Source organism: Eubalaena glacialis, chromosome 18 (assembly GCF_028564815.1).
Source record: "Eubalaena glacialis isolate mEubGla1 chromosome 18, mEubGla1.1.hap2.+ XY, whole genome shotgun sequence".
NCBI classification, from domain to species: Eukaryota; Metazoa; Chordata; class Mammalia; order Artiodactyla; family Balaenidae; genus Eubalaena; species Eubalaena glacialis.
In genome coordinates this window covers 58,388,752-58,415,645 of record NC_083733.1, presented here as the reverse complement: position 1 = coordinate 58,415,645, position 26,894 = coordinate 58,388,752, and the positions used below count along the sequence as shown (strand labels likewise).

General features: G+C 60.7%; 2 protein-coding genes across 7 annotated transcripts; one reads left to right on the top strand and one right to left on the bottom strand.

Moving 5' to 3' along the window:
- The first annotated feature begins 1,341 nt into the window (after nt 1-1,341).
- Nucleotides 1,342-20,303, top strand: ARHGEF1 (Rho guanine nucleotide exchange factor 1). 6 transcript variants are annotated; one of them, XM_061174521.1, is made up of 30 exons: nt 1,469-1,553; nt 5,990-6,032; nt 6,130-6,213; nt 6,722-6,835; nt 8,764-8,862; nt 9,206-9,248; nt 9,456-9,702; nt 10,156-10,185; nt 10,465-10,564; nt 10,711-10,807; nt 10,907-10,918; nt 11,155-11,292; nt 12,039-12,144; nt 13,406-13,573; nt 13,845-13,990; nt 15,466-15,612; nt 15,933-16,015; nt 16,247-16,372; nt 16,477-16,591; nt 16,712-16,812; nt 16,953-17,030; nt 17,245-17,320; nt 17,404-17,571; nt 18,082-18,169; nt 18,310-18,396; nt 18,756-18,823; nt 18,914-19,000; nt 19,419-19,582; nt 19,661-19,763; nt 20,072-20,303. In XM_061174521.1, exons 2-29 carry the CDS (start codon nt 6,003-6,005, stop codon nt 19,742-19,744), a joined length of 2,886 nt encoding a protein of 961 aa, XP_061030504.1. In that variant the 5' UTR covers nt 1,469-1,553; nt 5,990-6,002; the 3' UTR covers nt 19,745-19,763; nt 20,072-20,303. The 6 variants fall into 6 exon arrangements, with proteins under 6 accessions (XP_061030507.1, XP_061030508.1, XP_061030504.1 ...); XM_061174520.1 differs by having other exon boundaries at nt 10,883-10,918; XM_061174524.1 differs by having other exon boundaries at nt 1,342-1,553; nt 10,711-10,918.
- An 878-nt stretch (nt 20,304-21,181) lies between these two features.
- Nucleotides 21,182-26,083, bottom strand: ERFL (ETS repressor factor like). Its single transcript, XM_061173964.1, has 5 exons — nt 26,017-26,083; nt 22,904-23,138; nt 22,299-22,494; nt 22,074-22,191; nt 21,182-21,630 (listed from the first exon to the last, which is right to left on the bottom strand). The coding sequence occupies exons 1-5, from the start codon at nt 26,081-26,083 to the stop codon at nt 21,182-21,184; spliced, it is 1,065 nt and encodes a 354-aa protein (XP_061029947.1).
- Nucleotides 26,084-26,894: the final 811 nt, after the last annotated feature.

Below are 26,894 nucleotides of genomic sequence, written 5' to 3'. Positions count from 1 at the left end.
CTTCCTTGGAACCCGCTCTCTTTTCACAATCTTTTCTGGGAGTATCCTGACTCAACTTCCCCCTTGGGAGTGTCCACTCTTCTTCCCTCTAGACCGTCCTCATCCCCTCCCCACACCCTAACTCAATCCTCCCCTTACTGCCTTTCCCAGGTTCCCCTCCCATCCAGCGGGTAATGAGCCCTTAGTCGCTGCTTCTAGGGGAGCTGATTGTAGCAGCCTCATTAATGTCACCTCCCCCCCCCCCGCTCCCTGCTCTGTCATGGCCACTTAGTGATAATAAATCCTTCCCAACTGCAGACCCTCGCAGGAGTCACGGATCTCATGGGGACCACTCCCCCTCCTCCTCTGGGACCCAGAAGTCCAGGACCTCAGCCCCCTCCTCCCCCAGCTCCTGACCACTCCCCACACCTGGGACCAGGTAGCCAGTCTTGGCTGTCCCCTGAAAGAACCAGGAAGTGTCTTGGGAAGGGCCCCAACCCAGGCCATGTGCCTGAGCAGAGGGGGACACAAAGGGGACCCAGGTAACCATATTCATTTATGCATATTTAAGTCCCAAAGACACAGTGGACTGTCTGGTGAGACTGGTACCAAATTCTAACCATGGCCACACCTGTTCTCTGGGAGTGGCCTTGTAGAAGTGGGATTTGGAGAGTCTGTGGCCCTAAACTGGGGATGGTGGGGAAATCCAGAGGCGGTTGACAGAGAGGGACAGAGATACAGAGTTTCTGAGCTAGAGAGGGGAGGGAAATCGAGACAAAGATAATGATGGAGAGACAAAGCAAGTGAATTGAAAGACACTGAAGAGAAAGGGTATCAGAGAGAGACAGAGAGACAGCAGGAAGAGATAGGAAGGAAAGAAGGGTCCATAGATAAATGGACATCGAGAGGCTGACCCCTGAGACTCTAGGGAAAGCAACAGTTGGGGAAATGACTGATGGCGATGCAGAAAGATCCAGACCCAGAGATGGGGAGAGAAGGCTCTGGGGGAGAAAGTGACAAAGAGTTGAAAAGACAACGGGGAGAAGCAGGGGCCCGTTAGCGGGAGGGAAAGACCTCAACGGAAAAAGAGAGACAGACACAAAGAGAGGAACACGGACAGAAACACACAGAGGCAAAAAAAAAAAAAGAGAGAGGAAGACCAAGAGACATACAGAGACGGAAAGCAGGGGCGGCTGCTGCGCAGACTGAGGCGGACGCAGGGCCCCCAGCCTCGCCAGGGAGGTGATGGCCGACGCCAGACATATATGAGAAAGGTGGAACCCGCGCCCTGCGGACGGGCAGACGGACTAAGCCGGCAGCGGTCGGGCGGGTCCCGGGCGGAGCGGGGAAAGGAGGGGCGGGGCTGGCGGCGAGAAGGGGAAGGAGGCGGAGGTGCCGGGCGGGCCCGGGGCGCGGGCAGGAAGCGGAGAGGGGCGGCGGGGCGGGGGCCTCCGGAAAAACGCCCCAACTTCCTGCCCCGCCAGAGCCAGGAAGCGGGAGCCGGGACACCGGGCCCGGGATCGCCGAGCCCGACCTCGGGCGCCCCGCCGGTCACCTCCCCGCGCGGACACCAGGTACACCGTCCCTGGCGCCGCCCGGCCTCTCTCCCCTCGGCTGCTAGGGGAAGTGGGGAGGAGGAGGGAGGGGGCTGGGCGCTGCCGGCAGTGGAGCGGCCTCCTCCCGGCCCCACTGAGCCAGCAGGCGCCCCTCCCTGGGCCTCAGTTTTTCCATCTGTCAAAGGGGACAAAGAGAGGAGAACTAATTCTTGCTCAGTGCCCAGTAGGTGAGATGAGGGCTGCGAGCCGGGGGTCAAGGCTTCCCAACTGTCTGGCGGAGGACGGATGATCACTCCCATTGCACAGGTGGGGAAACTGAGGCCCAGGGAGTAAAACCGACTCGTCCCAGGTCACATACATCGTGAGACCGAGTGGAGTTGGGATTTGAACTCGCAGGTGCTTTCAGCTAAGCGCCATCCTCCAACCCCGCATGCTTTAGAGCCACCCAAAAGGAAAAACGACAATAACAGGGTCATAGGCCGCTGTGAAGCTGAAAGTTGCAGAACGCGTTTGAAAGCATTTTTTGGAAAGGTCTTTTTCTGGGTCATGAGTTATACCCTGGGAGATGGGTGGCAGGGGAACAGAACTGGAGATCTTTTCCCATTGTACAGATGGGAAGACTGAGGCCCAGGGAGCGTTAATTACTTTTTCCAGGTTCCACTGCATGTCAGATGGGAAGGTATGCTCAAACCAAGGATTTTTGCTTTGCGGCCCCAGCGGAAAGTGTGAGGCGGGGTGGGAGGCAGTGCAGGGAGAATTAATATACGAGCGTTGGGAATTCAAACGGTCCCAAGTTAGGGCGGAAAGATAGGGTGAGGATCCCAGTCTGGGGGCTAAGGGCCGGGGCGACTCGGTGTTCTCGGATTGAGCACTGGTCTGGGGGCTGGAACCATCCCCAACTCTGGCCTGGGGGCGGGGGGCAGGGGGCAGGGGGCGGGGCCCAGGAGAGTGACGGGGGCAGTCGAGATACGGAAACGCCAGCCCTCCAAGGCAGGCCAGAGCGGCCCTATCTGGCCAGCGTGGCTCAGTGGAGAGCTAGAGCGGCCGGCAGGAGGAGTAGAGTCTCCCGGGCTGGAGCCTGGCAGGAGCGGGCTAGAGCGGCTGGCGGGAGGAGTGGAGCTGGAAGCAAAGGTGGACTCTGGGGTGGCTAGAGCGACTCGGAGGCGGGGGTGGGGGAGCCCGGAGCCGGCGCGCGGAGGCTTCGGTTCTGGCAGCTGCGGTGCTTCTCCTCCGACCGGGAGCAGGTGAAGGACGCGGCCCCCGGCGGGCGTCACACCCTGACTCCGCACGTCCTCCCCAGCATCCCTGACCATGCACACTGCCACGTTCCCTGTAGGATTTGGGGCCGTGTACACCCGCCACGTCCTACATATGATTTGGGGCTCGTGTAGACCCGCCACGCTCCATGTAAATTACAAGGTCCTACAGACCCTCCAGGTTCCTGCTGCCCCCCCCCCCATGGAGGTCCGGCTCCTTACAGATGTGGGGTTTCCATAGATCAATAGCATCCGCTAGAATCCGGGGCCCTGTAGATCCTGGGTCTCGGGGACCACCACACTCCCCTATAGAATTCTGGTCCCCTTTTAAGTCTCCAGAGATCCCGTAAACTAGCTTCTTTCCATTAAGGACTTATGATCCTGTGTGATCCAAGGATCCTTGTAGACCCATCATATGTCAGATAGAATCTGGGTCCTTATGCATTCCAAGGGCTCACCTTGAATACTCTGTATTTTAGGTTCTTTAAGGCTCCTAGAGGTTCTTGGAGACCAGGCTCATCCACTCAGTATCTTATAGACCCTGAGCCCTGCATAGAACCCAGGCACCCATGTAGTCCTCACACATGCCCGCTTTGCTCTAGGACCCCCACCCTTAAGGACCTTCTGAACCTGCCCTCATCTCCACAGCCCCATGCACATAGCACCCCCTCTGCTGGACCCCAGGGCTTGTCAGCTGCCTTTAGATCCATCTGACCGCTTCAACCCATCATCCTCTAGCCTTTGTGGGACGACGCCCCATCTTCTAAGCAACCACCCCCCTCCCCAATCCTCTCTGAGCCCCAGGCCTCTGTGGGGCAGCTGAGTCCAATCTGCACTCCTGCCCAGGCCACAGTGCCCACATACCCCTGACTCCCAGACACCACAGGGAAACCTGATGTGTCTCAGCTTTGGTTCAGATTTCAGTTTCCTAAGGTCGGGGTGGGGATTCCCCATGCTCCAAAGCCGTACATTCTGGGAGTTAAATGCATAAATTCTGGAGCCAGACTGCCTGGGTCAGAATCCTGGCTCTGCCTCTTATGAGCTGTGCTGCACTTTCCTCCTCTGTAAAATGGGGATAATAAGAAGACGACTGATTTCACAGGGTCACTGAGAGGACTGAGTTAATATCTATCAAGCAGTAATACTGTTCCTGGCACGTATTTAATGGCACTTAGTGTACATTAAGTGTTAACTATTATTTCCTATCATTGTGATGAGGAATAAAAGAGATAATACACATCAAGTGCATGTTCCAGGGCCTGCCTGGCATGTAAACATTTGCTCAGATAATGTGTGTGTCCTCGCCTTTGCCCTTTTGGAATCTTCCCTGCCTCTGTCAAACTTTTCCACCCCTGAGTGGGATGAGCAGGGACCCTCCATGTCCATGGTCATGCTTTCCAGCCCAGAAGTTGCAGCTGATGGCCCGGTGAAGGTTTTCTTTTTCTTTATTTATTTATTATTATTTTTTTTTATATTTATTTATTTGGCTGTGCCAGGTCTTAGTTGCGGCATGCGGGATCTAGTTCCCTGACCAGGGATCGAACCCAGGCCCCCTGCATTGGGAGCACGGAGTCTTAACCGCTGGACCACCAGGGAAGTCCCCGGTGAAGGTTTTCTATCTTGGATGGGAGTAATAATAGATGGGGTGCTTGTGGTTTTGAGGGTTCAGTGATTTACTCTGTGAGAAGCACTTAGAGCAGTGCCTAGCACACTGTAAGTGTGGTGTAAGTTCAGCTCTCATAATAAATTACTATTATTTTTCTGTCTTGTTTTGCAAATTTATTTATGTGAACATTTAACAATGCTCAGATCTTAAGTCACCCAAGCTTGGATGTTGAACAGATACACTTTATGGAAAAGAATAAAAATGAGGCCTGCTTGGGTGAACCCATAGGATGGCATTTGGACACTCCAGAAAGCATCATTGTTTAATGATCATAATCAAAATCCCGGCTGCCATTTATTGAGTGCTAGGGAGGAGGCCTGTGGAAGAGGGAGAAGGGTGGGTCTCCAGCGACTAGGGTTATAAATAGCTTTGGGCTGTGGGGAGGACCCCCCCGCACAGGTCCACCCCACCCCTCTTTCCACAGCGCCTTCCCACCTGACACGGGCTCGAGTGGCATTAGTCAGACTAATTAAGGACACAGAAGATGTCAGTGGGAAGACGCGGGGAGAAGTGGAGATTCTAAGGGAGACAAGATGGGAGAGACAGCGAGAGATGGGAGAGAGAGAGACGAGAGACAGCCCATGAGACAGTGACGCAGACAGGTGCGGGGACAGTGGCTGCAGGAACCAGATGTGGGGAGACAGGCAGAGACTGAGGGGGAAGACAGGGAGCAAGAGAAGCAGGGGTGGGACCTAGCGGAGGGGAGGCAGGGACAGTGGGAAAATGAGACAGGTCTGAAGGAAAGGCGAGAGAAAATGAAGAAACGGGGAGAGGAAGGTCAAAGGCATGAGGCAGATTCAATGGAGAGGCGGCTGGGGAGAGGCTAGCCGGCAGACACACAGACCGGACAGGTGGACATAGGGTGAGAGAGATAGACACCCCTTGGGATAGGCTCTCTGAGGACCGTCCCTTGTTTTCTGGGATGGAAGCCGGAAAGATGCCAGGTCCCTGAGGGGAAGAAGTGGGGTCCAGGACTCTTGGTCCTGAGGGAGGAGGGTTCAGAGTTTGGTTTTCTCGTGTGGAGACAGTTGGGGGTTGGGGGATTTGCCATTGTGATTTCCTGTCACAGGAAGCAGGGCTGGTGGGTTCAGAGGCAGCATCCTGCCCCAAGCCTGTCACAGGTCAGAGCAGAGCCCCCATGCCCCAGTTATCTCCCTCCCAGCTCCCCTTTAGCCTTTCCACCTCTGCTCGCCTGCAGGCCCTGCCTCCTCAGGACCCAGCCCCCAGCCCCTCCTCCATTGGGGACCCGAAATCGCAGGCTCTCCCGGCCACAGCTCTCTCACGGACCCAGGCTCCTGGCCTCCAGCTTCCCCCCCACCCCACCCCACAAGGCTCCCTGTCCTTGGGCTCCCTGCCCTGGCTGGCCTCTGAAGGGCTCTTTGTCGCCACACAGAGGCCCCATTGAGCTGTGGAGGCCGGGATGGGGGCGGAGGCTGTTTACTCACCTTGGCACCTGGGCCAGGAATCTGTGAGTAACCGCCCTGGGCCGCCCCCTCCCACCCCTCTAACCGCGGCCCCTCCTCTTCCCCCAGCCCTGCAGAGCCCATGGAGGCCGAAGACGTCGCCCGAGGGGCGGTGAGTGGAGAGAGCCGAGAGAGCCGAGGGGTGAGGGGACTGGGGGGCTGTGAGGTGGGGAGCACTGTGGGCTGAAGCCATCCCTCCCCTTCCACAGGCCCCAGGGCCACCCCGGCCCGGCCTGGTGCCCGTCAGCATCATTGGGGCTGAGGACGAGGATTTTGAGAATGAGCTGAAGACGGTGAGAGGGAGGTGGGGTGGGAGAGCTTATGTCCCAGGCCCCCCGGGGCCCCAGCCCTCAAGTCCCGTCTTCAGTGTCCCCTCTCCCACCTTAGGTCCTGTTCTCTGTCTTCAGATGCTGTCACTCAGCCTCCTCTCACTGCCCATCTCTCTTTCTTTAATCTTCCTGGTACCTCCTTCCTCATGCCCTCACCCCATCCTCAGTGCCCCCCCCATTACAGCACAGACTCTCACCCTGTTTAACCCCAGTTTTTATCGCTGCCCCCGCCCCCTAATTACAGCACAGATCCTCATTCCATCTCTCCTGATTTCCGTCCTCTTCACCCACCATTGTAACGTTAAATCTCATCCATTCTCCCCAACCCCTGACTTGCCACCATCACAGCAGAGACACCATCAGCACCCCACCTGCCAGCTTGGATCCACCGGGAAGTGCCGGGGAAGAGGGAGGGTCAAGCCCCAAGCCCCTCCTCTGCTCCCCACTGTCTCACTCCCATCCCCGCCCCCAGAACCCCGAGGAGCAAAACAACCAGTTCCAGAGCCTGGATCAGGTGAAGCGGCGCCCGGCCCACCTCATGGCCCTCCTGCAGCACGTGGCCATGCAGTTCGAGCCAGGACCCCTGGTGAGGGCGGGGCTGGGTAGGCGAGGGGCGGGGCGGGGCGGGGCTGGGACCAGCCACAGTGCTCAGTGCGTTAGACCAGCGAGGATGAGCCAGGCGGGATCCAGAGCGCACAGCTTGAGAGCCAGGAAGCCCACTACGGGATGCAGACAAGGTTGCAGGTGCCCCGTGTAAATTTCTGAGCAGTGGGCGCAGCCCGGGAGAGTAGGCGCGGCAGAGCCTCGCAGAGCAGCGGAGAATCCAGCAGCCTGGTGGAAACCATGCCCCCGGCCCCCTTCCGTGCCCACGGCAGCATCACCCATCAGTGACAGCGACTTTTCCCAGACTCTGGAAATCAAATTCTCTGCATGTGCTACCAATCAGTCCTTCAGAGCTGGTGGTTGGGAGAAAACCGTTAGCCTCCTCGGGTCTAGGCGGCACAGTAGGCTCTGGTCCAGAAACAAGGAAACTGCTAAAAGCAGCCCACGAGGCAGAGGGAATGTAACGGATGACCCGGAAAACTTGTTATCGGGCAGAAAATACCGGGGAGGTGTGCATGTGGAGCCATGCCATCTGGGAGACACCTGCAGAGTCTAGAGAACCCAGCAGGTGACTTAGGGAGGAAGAAGCCACAACACTGGCTGGAGGGGGCTCTGTGGACCCGGGTCCCGTCCCAAGACCCCGTGCAGCCCAGCGCAGGCTGGGAGCTGGGCTTAGCCTAGGGCACTGCTCTGTACTGGAAATGCGAGGTAGATCCCTCCAGAAAACAAGGAGACTGATGGAAGTGGCAGGGAGGGAGGCCTGGGGGGTGCAGAGAGAAGAGTGTATCGACTGACACCAAAGCTTCAAAAACTGGCAGGCAATCAGGAAATTGCCAGAAAAGTGGCTACCCCCTCCCCTGGTGCATGGAGGCTCTGGCCCTCTGGGCAACGGAGTCCCCCTGCTGAGCCTGAGGGTTTCTAGAACTTGAACTCCTGGAATTTAGCCCAGGGATTGTGCTGACTGCCGTGTCCCTTTACAGATGTGGAAACTGAGGCCTGGCCAGGGGTTCGGCTGAGGTGACCCAGATGGCCTTCGGCATTTTGAGATTTGTCCTCATGCTGTTTCCTCACCTCCTTGGCTGGGGGAGCGGCCAGGAGATAGTCGTGGTCCCTTGGGCTGCTTCCTGTTGGCCTCTGATGGAGTTTTGCTTTATGGGGGCGTGGGGAGGGGGCAGGCATAGATTACTGGGGCGAGTCCTTAGCACACTGAGACCATGTCCCTTACCTGATGAGAGTCCCCCAGGAGCCAGGACAGGTTGGAGGCCCCACAGCATTGCCAGTGTCAGCCAGCATAGGGCTGCCACGTAGGCGACCTCAAGGAGTGCTTGATGAGTGAGTGAGTGAGTGCCACTTGTCCTCCTGTTTATGTGCCCAGTGCCGCCGTGTACTAGGCCCTGTCTGGGACACAGATGAATCAGAACGTCCCCCCTGCCACACACACACACACACACACACACACACACACGCACACACACGCCCTCAAGTAACTCACGGTATTGCTAGGCAATGGGGAGCAGTAGAGACAGGCTGCCTGAGATCCAGTCCCAACTTTGTCACTTACCAGCTGTTTTCTCATCTGTAAAATGGGATAACGATCATCCTCCCCATGACTGAACAGGGTAATGCGGCTAAAGAGTTTGCACAGCGTCAGGAACACACCGAGCCCGCTTACTGTAGCTGGGGGTGGCGGTAGTAGCAGCAGCAGCAGAGAGAAGACAGACCAAAGAACCACTTCACAGGAGAGAAAATTAACGAAAGCCGTGGTGGCCTGGGGAGGCAGGCGGGGGCCTGGTATGGGGATGGGGGACATCAGGGAGCACTTCACAGAGGGTTTGCGCCCTGAGCCGTTCCAAGGGGCAGTGCGGTTTGGGTGGGGTGGGAGGAGGATGGGTCACACTTTGTCTCCCCCAGCTCTGCTGCCTGCACGCGGACATGCTGGGCTCACTGGGCCCCAAGGAGGCCAAGAAGGCCTTCGGCGACTTCTGCCACAGCTTCCTGGATAAGTGTGCGGTGAGAGACACCTTCGAGGGGGCCCATCCCCCGTCCCCTTCACCCTGGACAGCCAGCCTGCTCCTCCCAACCTCCAACCTGCTGAGGGCAACGTGAAGGGCGGCCTGGTCTGGGGAGACCCTGTGCCAGCCTGGCCCTCCCTCCACTGCTCCCTCCCCTCAGAGCATCGTACCCACTGGTACTTGGGCTGCCATCCCATTGATCCCAACACTGCCCCCTTCACTGCCGAGTCCTCCCCTCCCTCCCGTCGCTTCTTCACTGCTGAGTCCTCCCCTCCGTCCCTCCCGTCGCTGCCCCTTCACTGCTGAGTCCTCCCCTTCACTCCATTCTCTCCCCTGAGCAGATTCTGCGGGTGTCGGTCCCTCCCACCGTGGCCTTTGAACTTGGTAAGGAGAGGAGAGGGGATTTTGGGATGAGTAAGAGTTCTCTAGCAGGGACCAGGAGCCCCCCGGGAGGGAGGCCGCACTCTCATGCTCCCAGGACGGGATTGTTCTTCCTTCTTCATGGCCACCACAGCCCAAGGAAGCATAGCTGTCAGAGTCGAAGGGTGGGAGGGGAGTCACAGCCCAGGGAACTGGTCCCTGTCCCTGCAGACCGCACGCGGCCCGATCTCCTCTCCGAGGATGTCCAGCGGCAGTTCGTGCAGGAGGTGGTGCAGACCCAGCAGGCAGCCGTCAGCCGGCAGCTGGAGGACTTCCGCTCCAAGAAGCTCATGGGCATGACGCCCTGGGAGCAGGAGCTGATCCAGCTGGGGGCCTGGGTTGGGCGGGACCGCGCCAGCTATGAGGCCCGGGAGCGGCACCTGGCCGAGCGGCAGCTGACCCACCTGGAGGAGATGCAGTGAGTGGGACCAGCCCCTCCGCAGCCCAGAGGGCGCCCTCTGCTGCCCCGTTCCTTCCGTTTCCAGGCTCCCTCTGCAGCTTCAGCGTTTATTTCCCAGCGTTTGGGTTCCTCCCCTGACTTCAGGGGCCCAGCCCTGGCATTTTATCCATCTGGTTTTGCATCTTCCCTTCCCAGCTTTGGGGTCCCTCCTAGTTTCCGGGTCTTGTCCACGGTCTTGCATTCAGGCCTGGGCTTTGGGTCCTGTCCTTGCAACTCTCACGACCCCGGGTGAGAGTCTGTCCTTCAGTGATTGTCCTTCCCAGATGCGTCAGCAGCAACACCCCCCCCCCCCGTCTGCCTCTCTCTCCCTGTCCCAGCTTTGAAGGGGACAGCAACCTGGACAATTGTGCTGGGTGGTCAGGGACCCCAGGCTTAGCAAATTTGTCACAAACTTCTTTCTTCTTCTTACAGACACACCATCTCTAACGATGAGGAAAAGAGGTGATGGAAGCAGAGAGGCCGGCGGGGAGTTCGGTTTCCTGGGCCCGAGGGAGGAGGGCCTGCCTGCCTAGGGGCCTGGGCGTTGAGCAACATCTCTGGCTCCATCCCCTAAAACCCTCTCTCTCCCCGCTTTGCTCAGATACTCAGCAGGAAGTGGTCATGGGGCTGGTGTGGGAAGCGAGCGGAGGGGAAGCTGTGAGGGTAGCAGGGCACCTGCGTCCGTGGGAGTGCGCGTGGCAGTGCGTGTGTCTGTGCGCCCTCACCGTCCCCTCCCCACAGTGCTGCCGTGGTCAGCGCCATCACCCTGTACATGCGCCACCTCGGGGTGCGGACCAAGAGTGGGGACAAGAAGTCGGGGAGGAATTTCTTCCGGAAAAAGGTGCTTCCCTGAGCGCCCAAACCCAGCCCTTACCTCCCCAGAGACCCCCCGGGGGGCCTCGAGACTCTGCACCGCTGGGGTCTGATCCCTCTTTGTTGGCATCGGCACAGAAATGCCCAGCCCCCTCCTCCCCCCACCTTCCATAGGTGATGGGGAACCGGCGGTCAGAAGAACCGACCAAGACCAAGAAAGGACTGAGCAGCTTCCTGGATGCCGCCCGCTGGAACCGGGGAGAGCCCCAGGGTGAGGTGCCCAGCCTCGGCCCTGCCCCGACTTCCCCATGCTGCCCCCACCTCATGGTCCCATCTCTCGTTTCAGCCCCAGACTTTCGACACCTCAAAGTTGAGGCTGATGGTAATAGTCCTGAAGCTAGAGCATCCATCCTGGGGACCTGAGAGAGGAGGGCAGGGGACCTACTAGGTCTGAGGGAGGATGGGCGAGGGGCTGGGACTCCTGGCTCTGAGGGTGGAGGAGGGGTCTCCTGGGTGATGGGGAGGATGGGGCAGAGCCAGCATCTTGGATCCCCAGGCCTTTGTGGATTAGAGTCGCTGGACTCTCATATTCCCCTTTGTCCTTCAATGCCTCCCCAGGTGAGAAGCCAGGCCTTACAGAACGTAAGGGAGGTCTGGGGGTGCCCTCCCGGGACCGGAATGTCGGAGCCCCTGGGCAGGACACCCCCGGAGTTCCTCTGCACCCTCTGTCTGGGGACAGCCCTGACCGGGAACCAGGTGAGAGTTTCCTGGGCCCCGCAGCAAAACAGCCCCTTGCTTCTCTGCCCTCCCTGCTCCTGGTCACCAGGGTTATTGATAACCAACCCCTTCCCTCGGTTTACCCTTTCCACGGCTTTCTTCGCAAGCTCGCACCTCTATTCTGGTGACAGGTTTCCCCACCTCCCTGGACTACGTTTCCCATCGGCCCCCACGGCTTCATTTCCCAGAACCCTCTCTGAGTGCATTACCAATCAGCGCCCCCTTAGATGGTGAGCCCAGCTGCTCCATGAACTTAAGGTCTCACACTCCTTGGGTGGCCCTCAGCCCTCTGGATCTCAGACTAATACTTGGCCAGGCCTGGGTTCAGATCCTGGCTGTGCGCTTGACTTGTGTTAGATCTTGGAAGTCACTCCCCACTCTTCGAACCTCAGTCCCCTCACCTCTAAACGGGTACATTCTCTTCCCACAAGTCCCAGTTGAGTGTCGGGAGAATGCATGGATGTGGACGCATCCAGTCTCCTCCCCGAGTGCGAGGCTGGCACCCTAGTTTTGCAGCATCTTCACCCACTGAGCCCCACCTGCCCATGGCCCTGTTCTCAGAGGTCTTTCCATCTGTCCGTCTCCCGCTGAAGTATAGAGCAGCCACTTGGTGTCGGCCAGGCACTGGATGGCTTTAGAGGAACGGAGGCCCCCAGGGTGTGGGTCTCACCGTGGCAGGGACCTTCCAGCCAGCCTTGCTTTCCCCACCCCCATTATCCCCACAGGTGTTGATGCCCTCCCCGAGCTGGGGGACCCGCCCCCGCAGGGCCCGGCCAGCCTGGAGCCTGCAGCGCCCCTGGAGAGCACAGAGGAGGGTGCTGACACGGAGAGGTGCCCAGGGCCGGGTGCAGGGGAGGTGCCGGGCGCAGGACCGGGCTTATCCAGTGCAGGGAGGGTGTGTGTTGGGGGTCGCACTGCCACTTGCACCTGCCTGTCCCTGAGCCAAGCTGTCTCCACTCTGCCCTGCTCCTCCCTCTTTCCGTCTTCTCCCTTTTTCTTCCGCTCTCTTTCCTCATCTCCCCTTTCCTTCCTTCTTCCTCCCTTTTTCCTTCTCTTCTTCCTCTCCTTCCTTTTTCACTGATTTTCTCTCTCCCCCTCCTCCCTCTCTTTCTCTCCTTTCCTCCCCCTTCCTCTTCCTCTGCTTTCCCTCCCCTCAGCTCCTCCTGGCCCCTCTCCCTCTGCCCCCACCCTCCGCCCTGCACTTTTCCATCTCTTCCCCCTTCTCTTTTAAGCCTCCAGCCCAGCCGCCTTGCTCCTGCCTCCCAGTGCCCCTTCCCTCCATCCCCCAGCCCTCTGTGCTCTGTGCCTGGGGGCCCTGTCCCCCTCACAGTTGGGGGGCAGGCTCTGCCCCCTGCCTGTCCTTGTGCCGCTGCTTTGGGGACCCTTTGGCGGGTGGGGGAGGTGAGTTGGGTTCCATCTGGGTCCACCTCTGACCCTGTGCCCCTCTCTCCCCAGAAGGTGGAAGAGGTGGGTGCCTGGGCCCTGGGTGGGGGGAGGGCTAGCCCCTCCCCCATTTCTCCCAGCCCCTCCCCTCTCCCCATGGGCCACCCCCTCCCCTTCACCCCTGTGAGGGGTGGGTGGGCACGCCACCCTCAAGCCGAAGAGCTAAGTATTGAAATCCCCCTTCCCTCCCTCAACTCCTGCCTCTGTCCCCATCCCCCTGCCTCAGGGAAGGGAGGGGTCAGTTTTGTGCTCCATACTGGGTTCCCCTCCCCTCCTCCACCAATTTCAGTATCCCTTCTGGCCACCCCCCTCACTGCCCCAGCACCCCAAAGTCACACTGGTCCTTCTGACTCTCTCCTCTCTTCTGTTGCATGTTTGATCTCTGTCCTGGTCTCTCCCCATCTGTCCCTGTCCTGGTCTCTCCCCGTCTCTGTCCCTGTCTTGGTCTCTCCCCGTCTCTGTGTCCTGGTCTCTCCCCATCTGTCCCTGTCTATCTCTGTCCTGGTCTCTCCCCGTCTCTGTCCTGGTCTCTCCCCATCTGTCCCTGTCTATCTCTGTCCTGGCCTCTCCCCGTCTCTGTCCCTGTCTTGGTCTCTCCTTATCTCTGTCCTGGCCTCTGCCTGACTCTGTCCTTGGCCTCGGGGTCCAGGCTGTCGGGGCGTCTGGGGCGCTCGGAGAGCCTGCGGGTGAGTGACCGCCGCCGGCCTTCCCGGGGCAGCCTCGGGGCTAAGGGCCGGGGTGGGGGCCGCTCCCGGAGCGACGTGGACATGGACCCCAGCTCCGCCACGGCCGTGCTTGGCCCTGCCCGACGAGCCACGTACGTCACTCCTCCCCCCCATCCACTGAGGCAGCCTGGAGAGTCAGGGAGGCCGGGGTGGGGGGTCTTTGCCAGAATCACCAAGAACTGGGTATCAGATGCTGAGGTCACTGAGGGCCTCCAGTGGTCACAGGAGAGGGGTAAGAGGCTTCTTTCCAGATCTGGGGGCTGGTCTGCAGCCCTAGGGGATGGGGTTGGACACTATAAAGGGTTGAAGGCTGCTCTCTGGGATGCCCTGCGCTGGGGCCCTAATGAGGCCTCTGTCCCACAGCCCCGAGCCTGGAGATGAGGGGGAGCCGGGCCGATCGGGACTAGAGCTGGAGCCAGAAGAGCCCCCCGGCTGGCGGGAGCTCGTCCCCCCGGGCACCCTGCACAGCCTTCCCAAGAGCCAGGTGAAGCGGCAGGAGGTCATCAACGGTAAGTGCCGCCCCCTCCAACCCACTGCGGCCGAGGACACAACCCAGCTCCAGCAGAGTCAGACAGGCGCAGGGAGATGTCCATCTCGGTGTTACTTACACCGGGCAGAGCTTCAAGGCAGCCCGCTTCTGACAGAGCACCGCTTGTTAAGTAAATTGTGGAATATTCCGTGGAACGGGAATGCGGCCATTGTTGAAGTGACATTTCCAAAGAATTTTTTGTAGTGCAGGACAGTGTTGATGTTAGGAGCCAGAAACGGTCTATAAAATTGTATTTGTAGCGTAAGCCTTTGTTTCCTTATTTGGGAAACATGGGCAGTGATAGTTCCTACCTCAAAAGACTGTCACGAAGATGAAGATGAGATGATTAGTGTGAAATGTTCAGCAGTGGTGGGCCCAGGGTAAGAACATTCGGATGCAACTGCTGTTATGACTGTGATCTTCAGCGCTCAGGGGAGAAAAAGATTCCCACCCAGAAAAGTTTGGGAAGATAATCAATACATTAGCAGTGCTTACTTCTGAGCAGATGATGGGAGTATCGTTTTTGTCTCGATTCTGTGCTGTGATTTCAACTCATTTGTGTGTTGAGGGGAGTTTGGCAAACGTACAGTACTTTTGGAAGCTCATTTGGAAGTTAATTTACAGATTACTTAATATTAAGAAGGGTTCTCATTCAGAATTTTTAGGGCAGTAGATAAATGCTTTTTGGGTCACAGATCCTTCTGAGGATCTGATCAAAACATCAGCAGTGCTATCCGATAGAACTTTCTGGAATGATGGTAACATGCAATATCTGTGCTTTCCAACATGGTAACCACCAGCCATATAATGGCTGTTGAGTGCCTAAAGTGTGGTGAGTACAACTAAGAACTGAATTTTGCATTGCATTTCATTTTAATCAAGCAATATTTGAAGAGCTGTGTGTGGCTCATGGCTACCACGTCGGACAGCATAGCGGTTTCTCTCACCAGAAAAATATACATATGTAACACACAAAATGGTACATTTAGTCTCCGGGGACTTTTGGGGCCCCTGGAACTCGGGCCATCAACCTGTGCAGAGAGGGGGTCATTGTGCCAGAAACTGAGCCTGAGAAAACTTGCTGGACGGTTAGACATAAAACACAGCTGCAGGCTGTGTTAGACATAAAACACAGCTTCAGGCAGTGAGGAGACCAACTTGTCTCCGTTTGCCTGGGACTGTCCCAGTTTTAGCACTGAAAATCCCATGTGCCGGGAAAACCATGGTGCGGGGCAAACTGGGACCATTGGTCACCTTGGCTGGCTGCCCTAGCCAAAACAGAAAGGCAGTGGGGCTGAGGAATTCTCAGTGGCTATTTCAGGGGCAAGTGACTCCACGCAGAGAGAATCATCCCTGTCCCGTCCCCTCCTACTCATTCCCCAGCCTGCCTCTGAGAGTGCCCCCCCCATAGTTTGCACGCTCCCCAACCATGCCTCCTGCCCGGTGGCCCTGCAGAGCTGCTGGTGACAGAGGCGGCCCACGTGCGCATGCTCCGGGTGCTATATGACCTCTTCTACCAGCCCATGGCGGATGGGGGATTCTTCTCCCTGGAGGAGCTACAGAACATCTTCCCCAGCCTGGACGAGCTCATCGAGGTGCATTGTGAGTGCAGGGCTGTGGCCCTACGTCCCACTGCCAGCTCTCTCCTTCATTGCCTCGACGACAAACCCTGGAGCCTGGTCTCACGGGCAGCCTCTGTTCCAGCTCTGGGCACGACCCCACCCCAGAACCCCAGAGCTCACATTCTAGGGACACATCATCAACAAGCATGTGGTGGGGAGTGAGGGGGGGGGACAGGCCCACCGGCCCCATGGATCAGACACACCCACCTGCAGCCCGACACCCCGCACCAGCTCCCGACCAGCTCTGCATCCAGTCTCACGGGCCCTGACAGCACCCCCTTTCCTCTCTGCTCCCCACAGCCCTGTTCCTTGATCGCCTGATGAAGCGGAGGCAGGACAGTGGCTACCTCATTGAGGAGATCGGAGATGTGCTGCTGGCCCAGGTGAGGGCGCCCAGCCTAGGGCCACCCCCTTCCCCTCACCCCGCCCCCTCCTTCTGGCTGGGGACCTGAAGTCCAGGCCCCAGGAGACCAGGTCTCAAGCTTTCAACCCCTTCAAGATCTAGGGGTCTGGGCCCCTAACCTGTCCTCCTGTCTAGGCTGCCATCCCCAAGTGAGGCCCCGCTCCCCCCAATCCCACCTGAGACACCCTCCCTGGCCTGAATCTTGCTGTAGTTTGATGGTACCGAGGGCTCCTGGTTCCAGAAAATCTCCTCCCGCTTCTGCAGCCGCCAGTCGTTCGCCTTAGAGCAGCTCAAAGCCAAACAGCGCAAGGAGCCTCGGTTCTGTGCCTTTGTGCAGGTGAGGCAGGGGTCTGGGCCCCAGGGTCCCAGGGGAGGGGGGCCGGTGTCCCGGTCCCCAAGGCCAGCCGCAGCAGAGCCGCCTCAGCACTGCCGTCCCCGCAGGAGGCCGAGAGCCGCCCCCGGTGCCGCCGTCTGCAGCTGAAGGACATGATCCCCACGGAGATGCAGCGTCTGACCAAGTACCCGCTGCTCCTGCAGAGCATCGGGCAGAACACAGGTAGCCGCAGGCCCTGCCCCATGCTGCTGGGCCTCAGCTCTCTTGTCTCTAACCTTGGCCTAGGGACTGGGAGCTTCCAGGGTTGGGGTTCACCGGGGCTGGTCTCCCCCTTGCCTGCAGAAGAGCCTGCGGAACGGGAGAAAGTGGAGCTGGCGGCTGAGTGCTGCAGGGAAATTCTGCACCACGTCAACCAAGCCGTGCGCGATATGGAGGACCTGCTGGTGAGCCTGGGCGGGGCCCCGGGCCAGGGCAGTGGGGCGCGCGTGTGCAGGACCCCCGGCTTGTCCCTCTCGGGGTCGCTGTGGGTCGGCCCCAACTCTTGGCTTGTCACAGTGACACTTCCTTCCCTTCCCTGCCCCAGCGGCTCAAGGATTATCAGCGGCGCCTGGATTTGTCCCACCTGCGGCAGAGCAGCGACCCCATGCTGAGCGAGTTCAAGGTGGCCCCGCCCCCGGCCCACCTGCCCTCCCCTCTCCTCCCCTCCGCCCCGCCCTGGGGATTCTCTGATAACACACCCAGGAAGCCAGAGGGGCCCCTCAACTCTGACCCCCTTCTCATTCCCAGCGGGGCAGCCCCTCCGGACCCCATGGTCATCCGCACCTTCCCCTGCCCCGCCCTCACCTTCACTGACCATCACTCCTTCCTGCCTCCAGAACCTGGACATCACCAAGAAGAAGCTGGTCCATGAGGGCCCGCTGACGTGGCGGGTGACTAAGGACAAGGCTGTGGGTGAGCGCCAGGGCTGCGGGCGGGGGGCCGCGGGACGGGGCTGTCAAGCGAGGGTGCTGAGCACGGGCCTTGCCCCCCTGCAGAGGTCCACGTCCTGCTGCTGGACGACCTCCTGCTGCTGCTTCAGCGCCAGGATGAGCGGCTGCTGCTCAAGTCGCACAGCCGGACGCTGACGCCCACACCCGACGGCAAGACCATGCTGCGGCCGGTGCTGCGGCTCACCTCCGCCATGACCCGAGAGGTGGCCACTGGTGAGGCCCCGGGCACGGCTGTCCCCGAGGCAGGGGAGGAGCCCTCCAAGGAGCCCGGCACGCGCGTTCTGGCCAAGGCCAAGGCCAAGGCCAAGGCTGTGAGGGGGGGCCCTGGGCTGGGCACGGCCGGGGCCACAGGCCGGTTGTGGATTTTACTGAGCGAGATGGGGAACTGCCCCAGGTTTTTGCACAGATGAGCAGCCAGTTCTAACTGGTATTTTGAAAAGACCCTGGCTGCCTCTTGGGGGTTGTAGGCAGCAGGGGTGGGAGCTGGGAGCCCAGTGAGGGGGCATGGTGGGGGGAGTGGTTCCAGGGGTCTCATAGGTAGAGCCAGACTGGGGGCTTGTTTCCTGATTAGGTGAGAGAGGGCTCCGGAGGGAGGCACCGGGGGCGGGGCAGAGGGGTGAGTTGAGTCGTGGGAGCCACAAGGTGCCACCATGATGGGGGCCTTCCCCAGGTGCATGTTGGGATGGCCCTGGCTTTGAGCCTCACCTCTCCCTCCCCCTGCAGATCACAAAGCCTTCTATGTCATTTTTACCTGGGACCAGGAGGCCCAGATATACGAGCTGGTGGCCCAGACCGTGTCGGAGCGGAAGAAGTGAGCAGCTCTGGGTTCCAAGAGCGGGTGGAGGAGGAGGAGGCCCAGGGCCCAGGTTCTCTGGGGACAGGGGGTGAGTGGGAGGTCCTGGCACAGGGTCTGGGGGCTCTGACTGCCCAGGGGCTGCCCTGTCTCCCCAGCTGGTGTGCCCTCATCACTGAGACCGCCGGATCCCTGAAGGTCCCTGCCCGCACCTCCCGACCCAAACACCGGCCCAGCCCCAGCAGGTGAGGGAGCCAGGGAGGCAAGTGGAGGGCAGGGGCCAGCTTCCCTGTGTGTCCCCAGAACCTGAGCTCCAGCCCAGTCTCCACGTGCATGTGTGTGTCTGTGTGTGTGTGTGTGTGTGCACGCGCGTGCCTGTGAAGGCATGTACACGCGTGCGCCGACCCCACCACGGTCCATCTGTCTCCTATCCAGGCCTCTCTGTCTTCCACCAGCCGGGCCTCTCTGTCTCCCTGTCTCCCAGCCTTGACCTCTGTCTCTGTCTCCGGACCTCCCTGCCTCCCCACCTCTAGTTCTCTGTCCCCCTGCCCCTGCTGCCCACCAGGGCCAGGGCGGCGGGGTCACCCAGCACTTGCTCCCCCAGCACCCGTGAACCCCTGCTCAGCAGCTCTGAGAACGGCAACGGTGGCCGAGAGATGCCCCCGGCTGACGGTGAGCCTAGATAGAGGGGTGCCAAGTGGGGGTGGGGTGTCCACAGGAAGCCCAGCAGGATCTGAGTCCCCTGCCTGCTCCCCGACTCAGGCCGGATGGAGAGAATCTTCAGCGCCCTCCTGCCCTTCTGCAGACCAGGCCCTGAGGGCCAGCTCGCCGCCAAGGCCCTTCAGAAAGGTAGCTCAGCCCCACCCCCGCAGGGCTGCCGCCAGCCGGAACAGTGCTTTCCAACCTGCCGTATGGCCAGCCACCAGAAACAAATGCACCAAATCCACCTCCTGCGTGGCCCCGACCCTGCACCACTGTCCTTGGTGGCCCCAAGTCCCTCTTCCTTTTGCAGCCCCGCCCCTTCCTTAACCTTCAGTTTAGCCTCTCCCTGGACCCATCTCCATCCTCGGTGCCCTCCCGCCCCGCCCCCACCCTAGCCCCAGCCTCACCTCTGCACCCCTTTTTGCAGCCCCCAGCCCCTTCTGCAGGTCTGGCCAACCGGAAGCTCACTCCCACCCGCAGGCCCCTGGCCTCTGTCCCACCGCTCCCCTCCCACCCATCCCAGCCCGAGCCCTGCCTCTGACTTTGTCCCCTTGCCCCTGTCCAGTGCTGTCCCTGAAGCAGCTCCTGCTCCCCTCGGAGGAAGACAGTGGGGTGGGGCCGCTGCTCGAAGGCGATGGAGTCCCAGGGGGTGGCCCCCCAAGCCCAGCACAGCCCCAGGAAATTCGGGAGGAACTGCTCAGCCTGGAGGAGACCATTAAACAGCTGGAGGTGGTGGCCTTGCGGTGGGTGGGGAGGAGGGGGCTGACTCAGTGGAGGGACCCTCCTCATTGACGATCCCCCAACCAGGAGGTGGAGGAGGAGTTTTGCCGCCTGAGACTCCTCCTGTCTCCGCTCGGGGAGAACACTGTCCCCCAGTCTGGCTGTACCTGAGGCCCCCTGCCCCAGGCAGGTGAGTGGGGGACTGGGGGAGCCAAGCACTGCCTGGGGAGGAGGGACCAGAGTGGCTCCCTCAGGCACTCGCCACTCCACAGCCCCATCCATCTCTCTCCCTCTGTCTTTGACTTTTGCATCTCCCCACTCTGCCTCCTGCCTCCATCTGTCCGTCTCTGTCAGTTTCTGTTTCTCTGGCTCTTTTGTGCTCCTTCCCCACCCTCCCTTTCTCCCTGTCTGTTTCTCTCTCCATCTCTCTCCTCTTTCTCTCCATCTCTCTTCCCATCTCCATCTCCTTTTTTCTCCTACATCTCCCCCTCCCCCCAGGCCTTTTCACAAGAAGGAGAGGGCCACCCGCCACTGCACAGCTGCCGCAGCATCTCCAACCCCAAGGGCCTGAGGAGAGGGAGCCAGGCTGCCAGGGCCACGCCTAGGGGGGCCCAGCTGGGATCACTGCCCCCCGAACCTCCCACTGGCCTCGGCCTTCTCTCCCTCCTGCTTGGGGGACTCAGGGCTTCATTCCATGGGGGCACCATCTGGCCCCCATTCCTGGGCCATCTCAGTATTGCCCGGGGGGGGGGCCAGCCCCCACCCCCAAGTGCCTTTGCTCTGTTTTTATACCCTGAATTGGAGGTTTATTTTTTAATATATATTATCTAAGGAGAGGTCTGTGTTTGTGACGGCGGGCAAGGGCCTCGGCGCGGTGTCTGGAACCCTCCACAACTGTCTGGCATCACTTCCTGCGTCTGTCCTACCCCGTCGCCTCTATGCCTTTTGCCTTTCTCCAGTTGTTCATTCATTCGTCCCTGTGTCTTGACAGTGACTCCCGAGCCCCCCCCCCAACACCCCTCCCAGCTCCCACCCCCGAGCCCCCTGGTCACCCACGACGACGCTGGGCGCCCTGCATCTCACACTTCTTTCTGTTCTTTTATTTTTGTAGTAAACTCTCTGGAGGTCGCTGGTGGGGGTCATGGGGCAGGGGGCCCTCCTGGGTGGGGGCTGGGGGCGGGGTTATTGCTCTGAGCTCCCTGTCCCCAGGGGGCCTGTGATGGAGGCGGGGGCATCAGGACTGGGGCCGGCACAGGGGGAGACGCGGCTGCACGAACACTCAGGTCACAGCACAGGGGCAGGTGGGCAGGGAAGGCTGGGCGCCGTATTGCACTTTGGGAGTGGGCCAGGCGGGGACCCCCTCAAACTGGAGCCTGGGGAGGAGGCTGGAGGCCATCGTGTCCCCTCCCCTCTCCGGAGGGGGAGGTGAGACCCACAGTCTGGGGCTGGGGAAGAAGACTGGGGCCGCCGTGGGCCTGGGCCTGGGAGGGGCCGAAGGCTGGTCCTCGGCCTCAGGCAGGACATCGAGAGCAGACCAGACAACGGAAGAGGCTGTGCGAGCGGCCACCCTGGTCCCCGCCCTGGCAGAATCCATCACCCCGCGCCGGCTCAGCTGCCGACCCCCCCTTTGCCCGCCTTGGCCTTGGGGGGCGCGGGGAGGCCCTCGTCGCCCTCGCTGTCAGAGCTGCAGCCGCTGACGTCGGTAATCTCCAGCTCCGAGTCGCTGTCTTCCTTCCCCCCCAGCGCAGCCTCTGGGCCCCCAGCCCTTGGCAGTGCCAGGCGAGGGGCTGCTGCCAGGCCCGAGGGGCGCTCGGGGCCCAGGCCCTCCGCGGTGGCAGCCAGCAGGGGCGTGGCGGTGGGGCTTCCCCCTGCCCCTGCTGAGGGCAGGTGGCCCAGGGAACTGGCCAGAGGGTTGGGGTAGAAGTGAGGGGGGTAGAGAGGTGGGGGCAGCTTGGGGAAGGGGCCGGTGAGGTACGGGCTAAAGTTCCAGGGGTGCTCTGGGAAGGCGCGGCCGAAGGGACCCAGCAGGCCGGGGGGCTTGGAATAGCCAGTGGCACCTGGTGGGGGGGGAACCGGGGTGGCGTTCAGGCTGGGCCACTCTGCCCCACTATCAGGGCTGGCTGCCGGGGCCTTAGTAAAGGGTGCCACCTCCCTGCCGTATTCCACCCGAGTCTCCCATTGTCCTCACACGCGGGATCTCCCCACCCTCACGTGGCTTCCCCCCATCTCTACCTCCCCACCTGTCTCCCATTCATTTAGCGCCCCCAGAAAACCCTTCTCTCGGCCTGTCCCCCTCTCCGGCTTCCCTCCTCCCTGCCTCACCTCGCATCCTCCGACTTTTAAACACACGCACGTGCACACACACACACACACACACACACACACACACACACACACACACACACAGCCTCGCCCGGAGCCTCCTTCCTGCATCCTGTCTCCTCCCCCATCTTTGCCCTCACACAGCCCTCCCCGGCACACCTGGACCCCAGGCCCTTACCAGAGCCCAGCAACGGGAAAGGGCTGTCCAGACGCAGTTTGTCTGTCTCGGGGGTGAACAGGGGCGCCCGGGCCCCCGGCTCTCCCAGGCGTGGGGCAGAGAACAGGGTCTGCAGGGTCTGGAGAGGGAGGGGAGGGAGTGGGTGCCACTCAGACTGGTTGCCCCCTCCCCAGGGAGTTCATGGCACTAAGCACCTCGCTCTGGGATCCCAGGATCCTAACTCACCTCGGGGGTGAGGGGAGGAGCATCTGGCCCAGGGGCTCCCCCAAAGGGACCAGGGGTCAGCAAGAGTGGAGAGCCCGTGGTGGCTGCTGCCACGTCCAACAGTGGGTAATTGACAAGCACGACTTTGCTGAAGTTGAACTTGTAGGTGAACCTCTTCCCTTTGGTCTTGTGGAGAATCCGCTTGTTGTAGTAGTAGCTGTGGACAGAAGGAGGATGCTGATGCTGGGGGTGGGACCCAGGGAGGTGAAGGCAGAGCCCCTAACACATGCTCTGGGCTGGGCAGAGAGCACAACAACTTGGGAAAACCGAGGCTCGCAGAAATCCTTTGGCCAAGGTCACAGGGCAAGGAAGGGGTGAGGCAGGGGCTGGGATCCTGGCCTGTGTGGCTCCAAAGCCCAGGGCTCTGGTCCTTCCTTCGTGCCTTCCTTTCACTCACAAGTAGGTACTTACAGTAGCTACACGTGCAGAGCCCTGTGTGCTGGGATCTGACAGGATTCTGCCCCAGGAAGTTGAGGGAAAGCCCCCAGGGGGCAGGGGCCCAGAGGGACAGTGAGAGGAGAGGGGCGAGGTGGGAGTGGGAGTCCCGGCCCCCAGCCCCTCCTCACCGCAGGGCCCGGCTCAGCTTGTCATAATTCATGTGGGGCTTGCACTTTCGGATGCCCCAGAGCCGAGCCACCTCGTCGGGGTCCTTGATGACGAATTCCCCGTAGTCCCCCTGCCAGGCGATGACACCCTGGTACTCCTCCTTCTGCAGCAGCTCCAGGATAAAGTGCCACAGCTGGATCTGCCTCGAGCCGGGGGACGACTCCGGCTTGTAGGCCCAATCCGGGAAGGCAAACCCTGGGGACAGGAGGCAGGGGTGCGGCCCCGGGTCAGGGCGCCAAGTCCGGGGCTCTGGGTCCTCCTTGGATTCAGGAGCCAGGAGGCATCCAGCTCTCCCCTGACTCCTGGTCTCTGATGAGCAGTCACCCAGCCTCAGGCATGTTTAGGGACCCGATTCCCGCTCTTCACGCCCCAATTGGTGTCTAGTCCCCAAACTGTCCAAATAGAGGGACAGAGCTCGGCGTCCAGGGACACTGGGTTGGCAGTTCCAGCCTGATCCCCTACCTTCGCACAACTTGGGCAGAGAGTGGGAGGGAGGGACCAGTTTCCTGCATTCTTGACTGTGGGGGTAAACTGGGAGGGGCTTGCAGGGAAGGGCACGCCCTCCACAGCATTCTCCCCGCAGCCCCCCAGGCTGGCCCTGCCCCCGAGGGCTCTGGTCTGAGAGACCCTGATTCCTGCTGTCCCCCCTCCCTGTCTCCTGTCCATCTCTCCCTGAACTTCCCTCCCCCCACCACCCCAGCTGACCTCACCCTGGCACGTCCAGGCTGGGCCTGTGTACATGTGTGTCTCTGCACCTGTCCATGAATTTATACTTTTCACGTCCCTGTGTCCCCTCCCTGCATCCATGCTACATTGGTCTGAGAGCAGTGAGTGTCTGCGGATGCCCACAGCACACAGCCTATAGGTCTCACAGACGTCCACTCACCCTCGAGGGACCCCCAGCTGTACCACGGGACACAGATGCACCAGAGTGCCACACTCCTGCTGGGGCATGACACACCACACACCATGTGCCGCCAAGGCGGACACTCCGGATACGGAGCATCGCACACCCATCCCAGCACACGCAACAGCACGTCTCGGGCCCCTCAGCACTGGGATCCACTAACAGCACGACCGTGATGAGAGACACGCAGGACCCCAAAGGGCCAAATGAAACACTGTGGTGGAAACAGTGAGTGCAGCATCAAGACGCATGTGTCAACCTGACAGGCACACCCTGGGTGACACCACGACAGTAGAACAGCCTCCCAACCCCCAGCCCCACAGGCACCCAAGTCTTAACACCCACAGCTCAGCGCTGTATGTCTCACGCTCAGGTGGGCGTCCTGCGCCCCATGTCCAGACACCCAGATGCTAGGTGGAGACAGGAGGGGCTTGCCCACCCCTAAATCTCACCTCCCATCCACAAGGCCTCAGGCCCTGCGTCCTGCTTCTCCTATGCCACATCCTCTGTCCCCTTCCCCCTCCTCAGAGACCCCAGAACCAGGCATGAAAACAGGAGGCAGAATTAGCCTATAAGAAGCTGAGAACCATGCAAGAAAGGGAAGGAGGTTGGTGAGGGAGGGCACTCTGAGCTGGCAGACCATTTGTATCCACTTGCTGTGTGGCCCTGGGCAGTTCCTTGCCCTCTCTGGCTTATTAGAATTTCAGGGATGGGAGGCAAGGAGGAGCAGGGTCGCATCAAGGCTGCCTGGTATCTAAAAATGGGAAATACGGCCTCCCTGCCTGAGGCTGAAGGCCAGGCAGTTTCCTCTCTGAAGGGAGGACTTTTCTCTCAACTCCATCTGGGGTCTTTCTCACCTAAGAAGACAGAGCTCAATCAACACGCGACCTCTGGCCCATTCCACACCCAGAACACGTCCCGGGGGGAAGCGGCTGTATCACAGACACACCCACACGACCCCAAAGATGACAACGCACAACTGGCCACACACTTGTAGACACACAGTGCAGCCCGGAAACGCCACCTGTCCAACGCACGTCCTCGGATGTGCTGTACATGCTGACACACACACAACGAGAGGGAGGACCGGCAACCTCGGCACACAGACACATACACGTCAAGACACACACACGTCAAGACACACAGCCCCCAATATCCAGCTACACTCAGGGACACACAGATGCAAGAACCACCTCCACACACCCCAAACACAGACACAGCCCCCGACACAGAGGCCTGGGGAGCACCCACCCCCGCAGCCCGAAACGCACCAAGCTTAGCCGTCCATTCGGTTCGAAATGCCACACACCACGAAAGGAGCAGCCAGAGGCTCTTCAGCCACCGAGGCAGGAACACACATGGCGGCCAGCGGGCAGACACCCCCAGCCCTGAAATGCAGCCATTCAAAGTCCCAAAGACACACAAACGCCCAGCCCAGAGACACTTGGGTAGCCTCGGACGTACACAGACAAGCAGGCACACCAGCTCAACGAAGAGGCGAACGCACACTTTCCCAGTGTGACCCCTTCTTCCGGAAAGCCTGAAGGGTGACACAGAGACACACTCCAAGACCCCAAATAACCAGGCACCAAGTCTCGTCTCTTCCCCTCTCTCTCTCTCTCTCTCTCTCTCTCATTGTGGGGCGCGCCCACATCCCCGCTCTGGTCGTCCACTTCCAAGCAAGCCGTCCTCTTTCCCAGGCTCCGGCTGGTTTGGCCACGTTTCCGTGTCCCCCTGCCTGGGTCATCCAGTCTGTCCACTTGCCCACCAGCGCCTAGCCTAGTGCCCCCTCTCGCCCCCGTCCCTGCCCCATCAGTGCCCGTCTCTCTCCAGTCTCCCTGCTTCTCTTTGACCGCAGGTCCTGGGTGGGAGCAGACTGCAGCTGGCCGAGACCCCAGGTCCTCAGGCCCCAGGTTCCTTGTCCCTCTCCAACCTCCACACCTCACCTGCCCTCCAAAACACGCTCGCGTCCCAGCAGGCAGGTGGCAGGGACATCTAGCTGTGAAGTTTTTAGCCAAGTTTTTCATGAAGGGGTTGGATTCAGGTGACTCTGACTGAGACCCGGGGAGGTGGAAGGAAGACAGTGAGAGATGCAGAAAGGCGGGGCCGGCTTGCTGGGAAGGCCCGAGGGCTAGGGAAGGGGTGGGGGAGGTCCAGGCCAGTTACCAGGGGTCCAGAGAGCCGGCAGGGCAGGCGGGGCGAAGAGAAGGTCGGAGACGCAGCTGCAGTCCATGGTGGAGCTGGCCCTGCAGAGGCCAGACAGACAGACGCGTGAGCACGGGATGGAGCAGGCGGGAGAGACAGACACTGCCCCTCCACCCAGGTCCCAGCCAGCCTGGTGCCCGCTGCCCTCGCCCCCTACATCCCGCCCCGCCTGCCTGCCTCCTCCAGCGGGCACCCCTCTGCCTGCTGGTCCCCCGGGTTCCCGGTCCCTCTCCCGGCCCTGTGCCCTGTCCTTCCCTCCCAGCTGGTCCTCCCAACCAGTCCTCCCGGCAGCCTCCCCTTCCTCTGCGCCCCATCACTAACCAGGGGCTCCCAGCCTCCCTCCTCGCTCCTCACCACTCACTCACTCACTCACTCACTCACACTCGCTGGCTCTCGCCGCCCGCCCGCCCTGCACCGTCTCTGCCGCGGTCTCTCCATCCCTCGCCTCTCGCCTGACCTCTCAGGGTCCGTCTCTGCGTCTCTGGGTCTCCCTCTGTCTCTCTCTGTGGCTGCCCCGAGTCTATCCCACTGCCAACCTCCTCGCCCCACCCCGCCCCTCCCGGCTGACCCCCCCCGGCTGCCTCATCCACTCCCGCGCTGCCCGGAGCTCTCATCTGTCGGCCCAGAGCCGGCCAGCACCGGCGGCCGTCCCGGCCCTGCCCTCCGCCCCACCCACCCCGCACAGTGGGCCCCCAGCGCCCGCATAAGTGCTCCCGCAGATTCCTTAAACCTGCAGCTCCCCTCAGACCCCGACCACTTGGGCCTGCTTCCCCGGCAGGCAGCCCCCCTCAGACACCTCTTCCCCTTAGACCTGCCTTCCCCCCAGACACCCCTTCCCC

Coding starts and splice junctions, on each gene's coding strand:
- ARHGEF1 (XM_061174524.1), top strand. CDS start 6,003: ATGGAGGCCGAAGACGTCGCCCGAGGGGCG. Junction 11,293..12,038: donor CAGCCCTGACCGGGAACCAG/GTGAGAGTTTCC, acceptor TTATCCCCACAG/GTGTTGATGCCCTCCCCGAG. Junction 18,397..18,755: donor CACCGGCCCAGCCCCAGCAG/GTGAGGGAGCCA, acceptor TTGCTCCCCCAG/CACCCGTGAACCCCTGCTCA.
- ERFL (XM_061173964.1), bottom strand. CDS start 26,083: ATGGACTGCAGCTGCGTCTCCGACCTTCTCTTCGCCCCGCCTGCCCTG. Junction 23,139..26,016: donor GCCGGCTCTCTGGACCCCTG/GTAACTGGCCTG, acceptor TCCTGTCCCCAG/GGTTTGCCTTCCCGGATTGG. Junction 21,631..22,073: donor TTTCCCGTTGCTGGGCTCTG/GTAAGGGCCTGG, acceptor CCCCCCCACCAG/GTGCCACTGGCTATTCCAAG.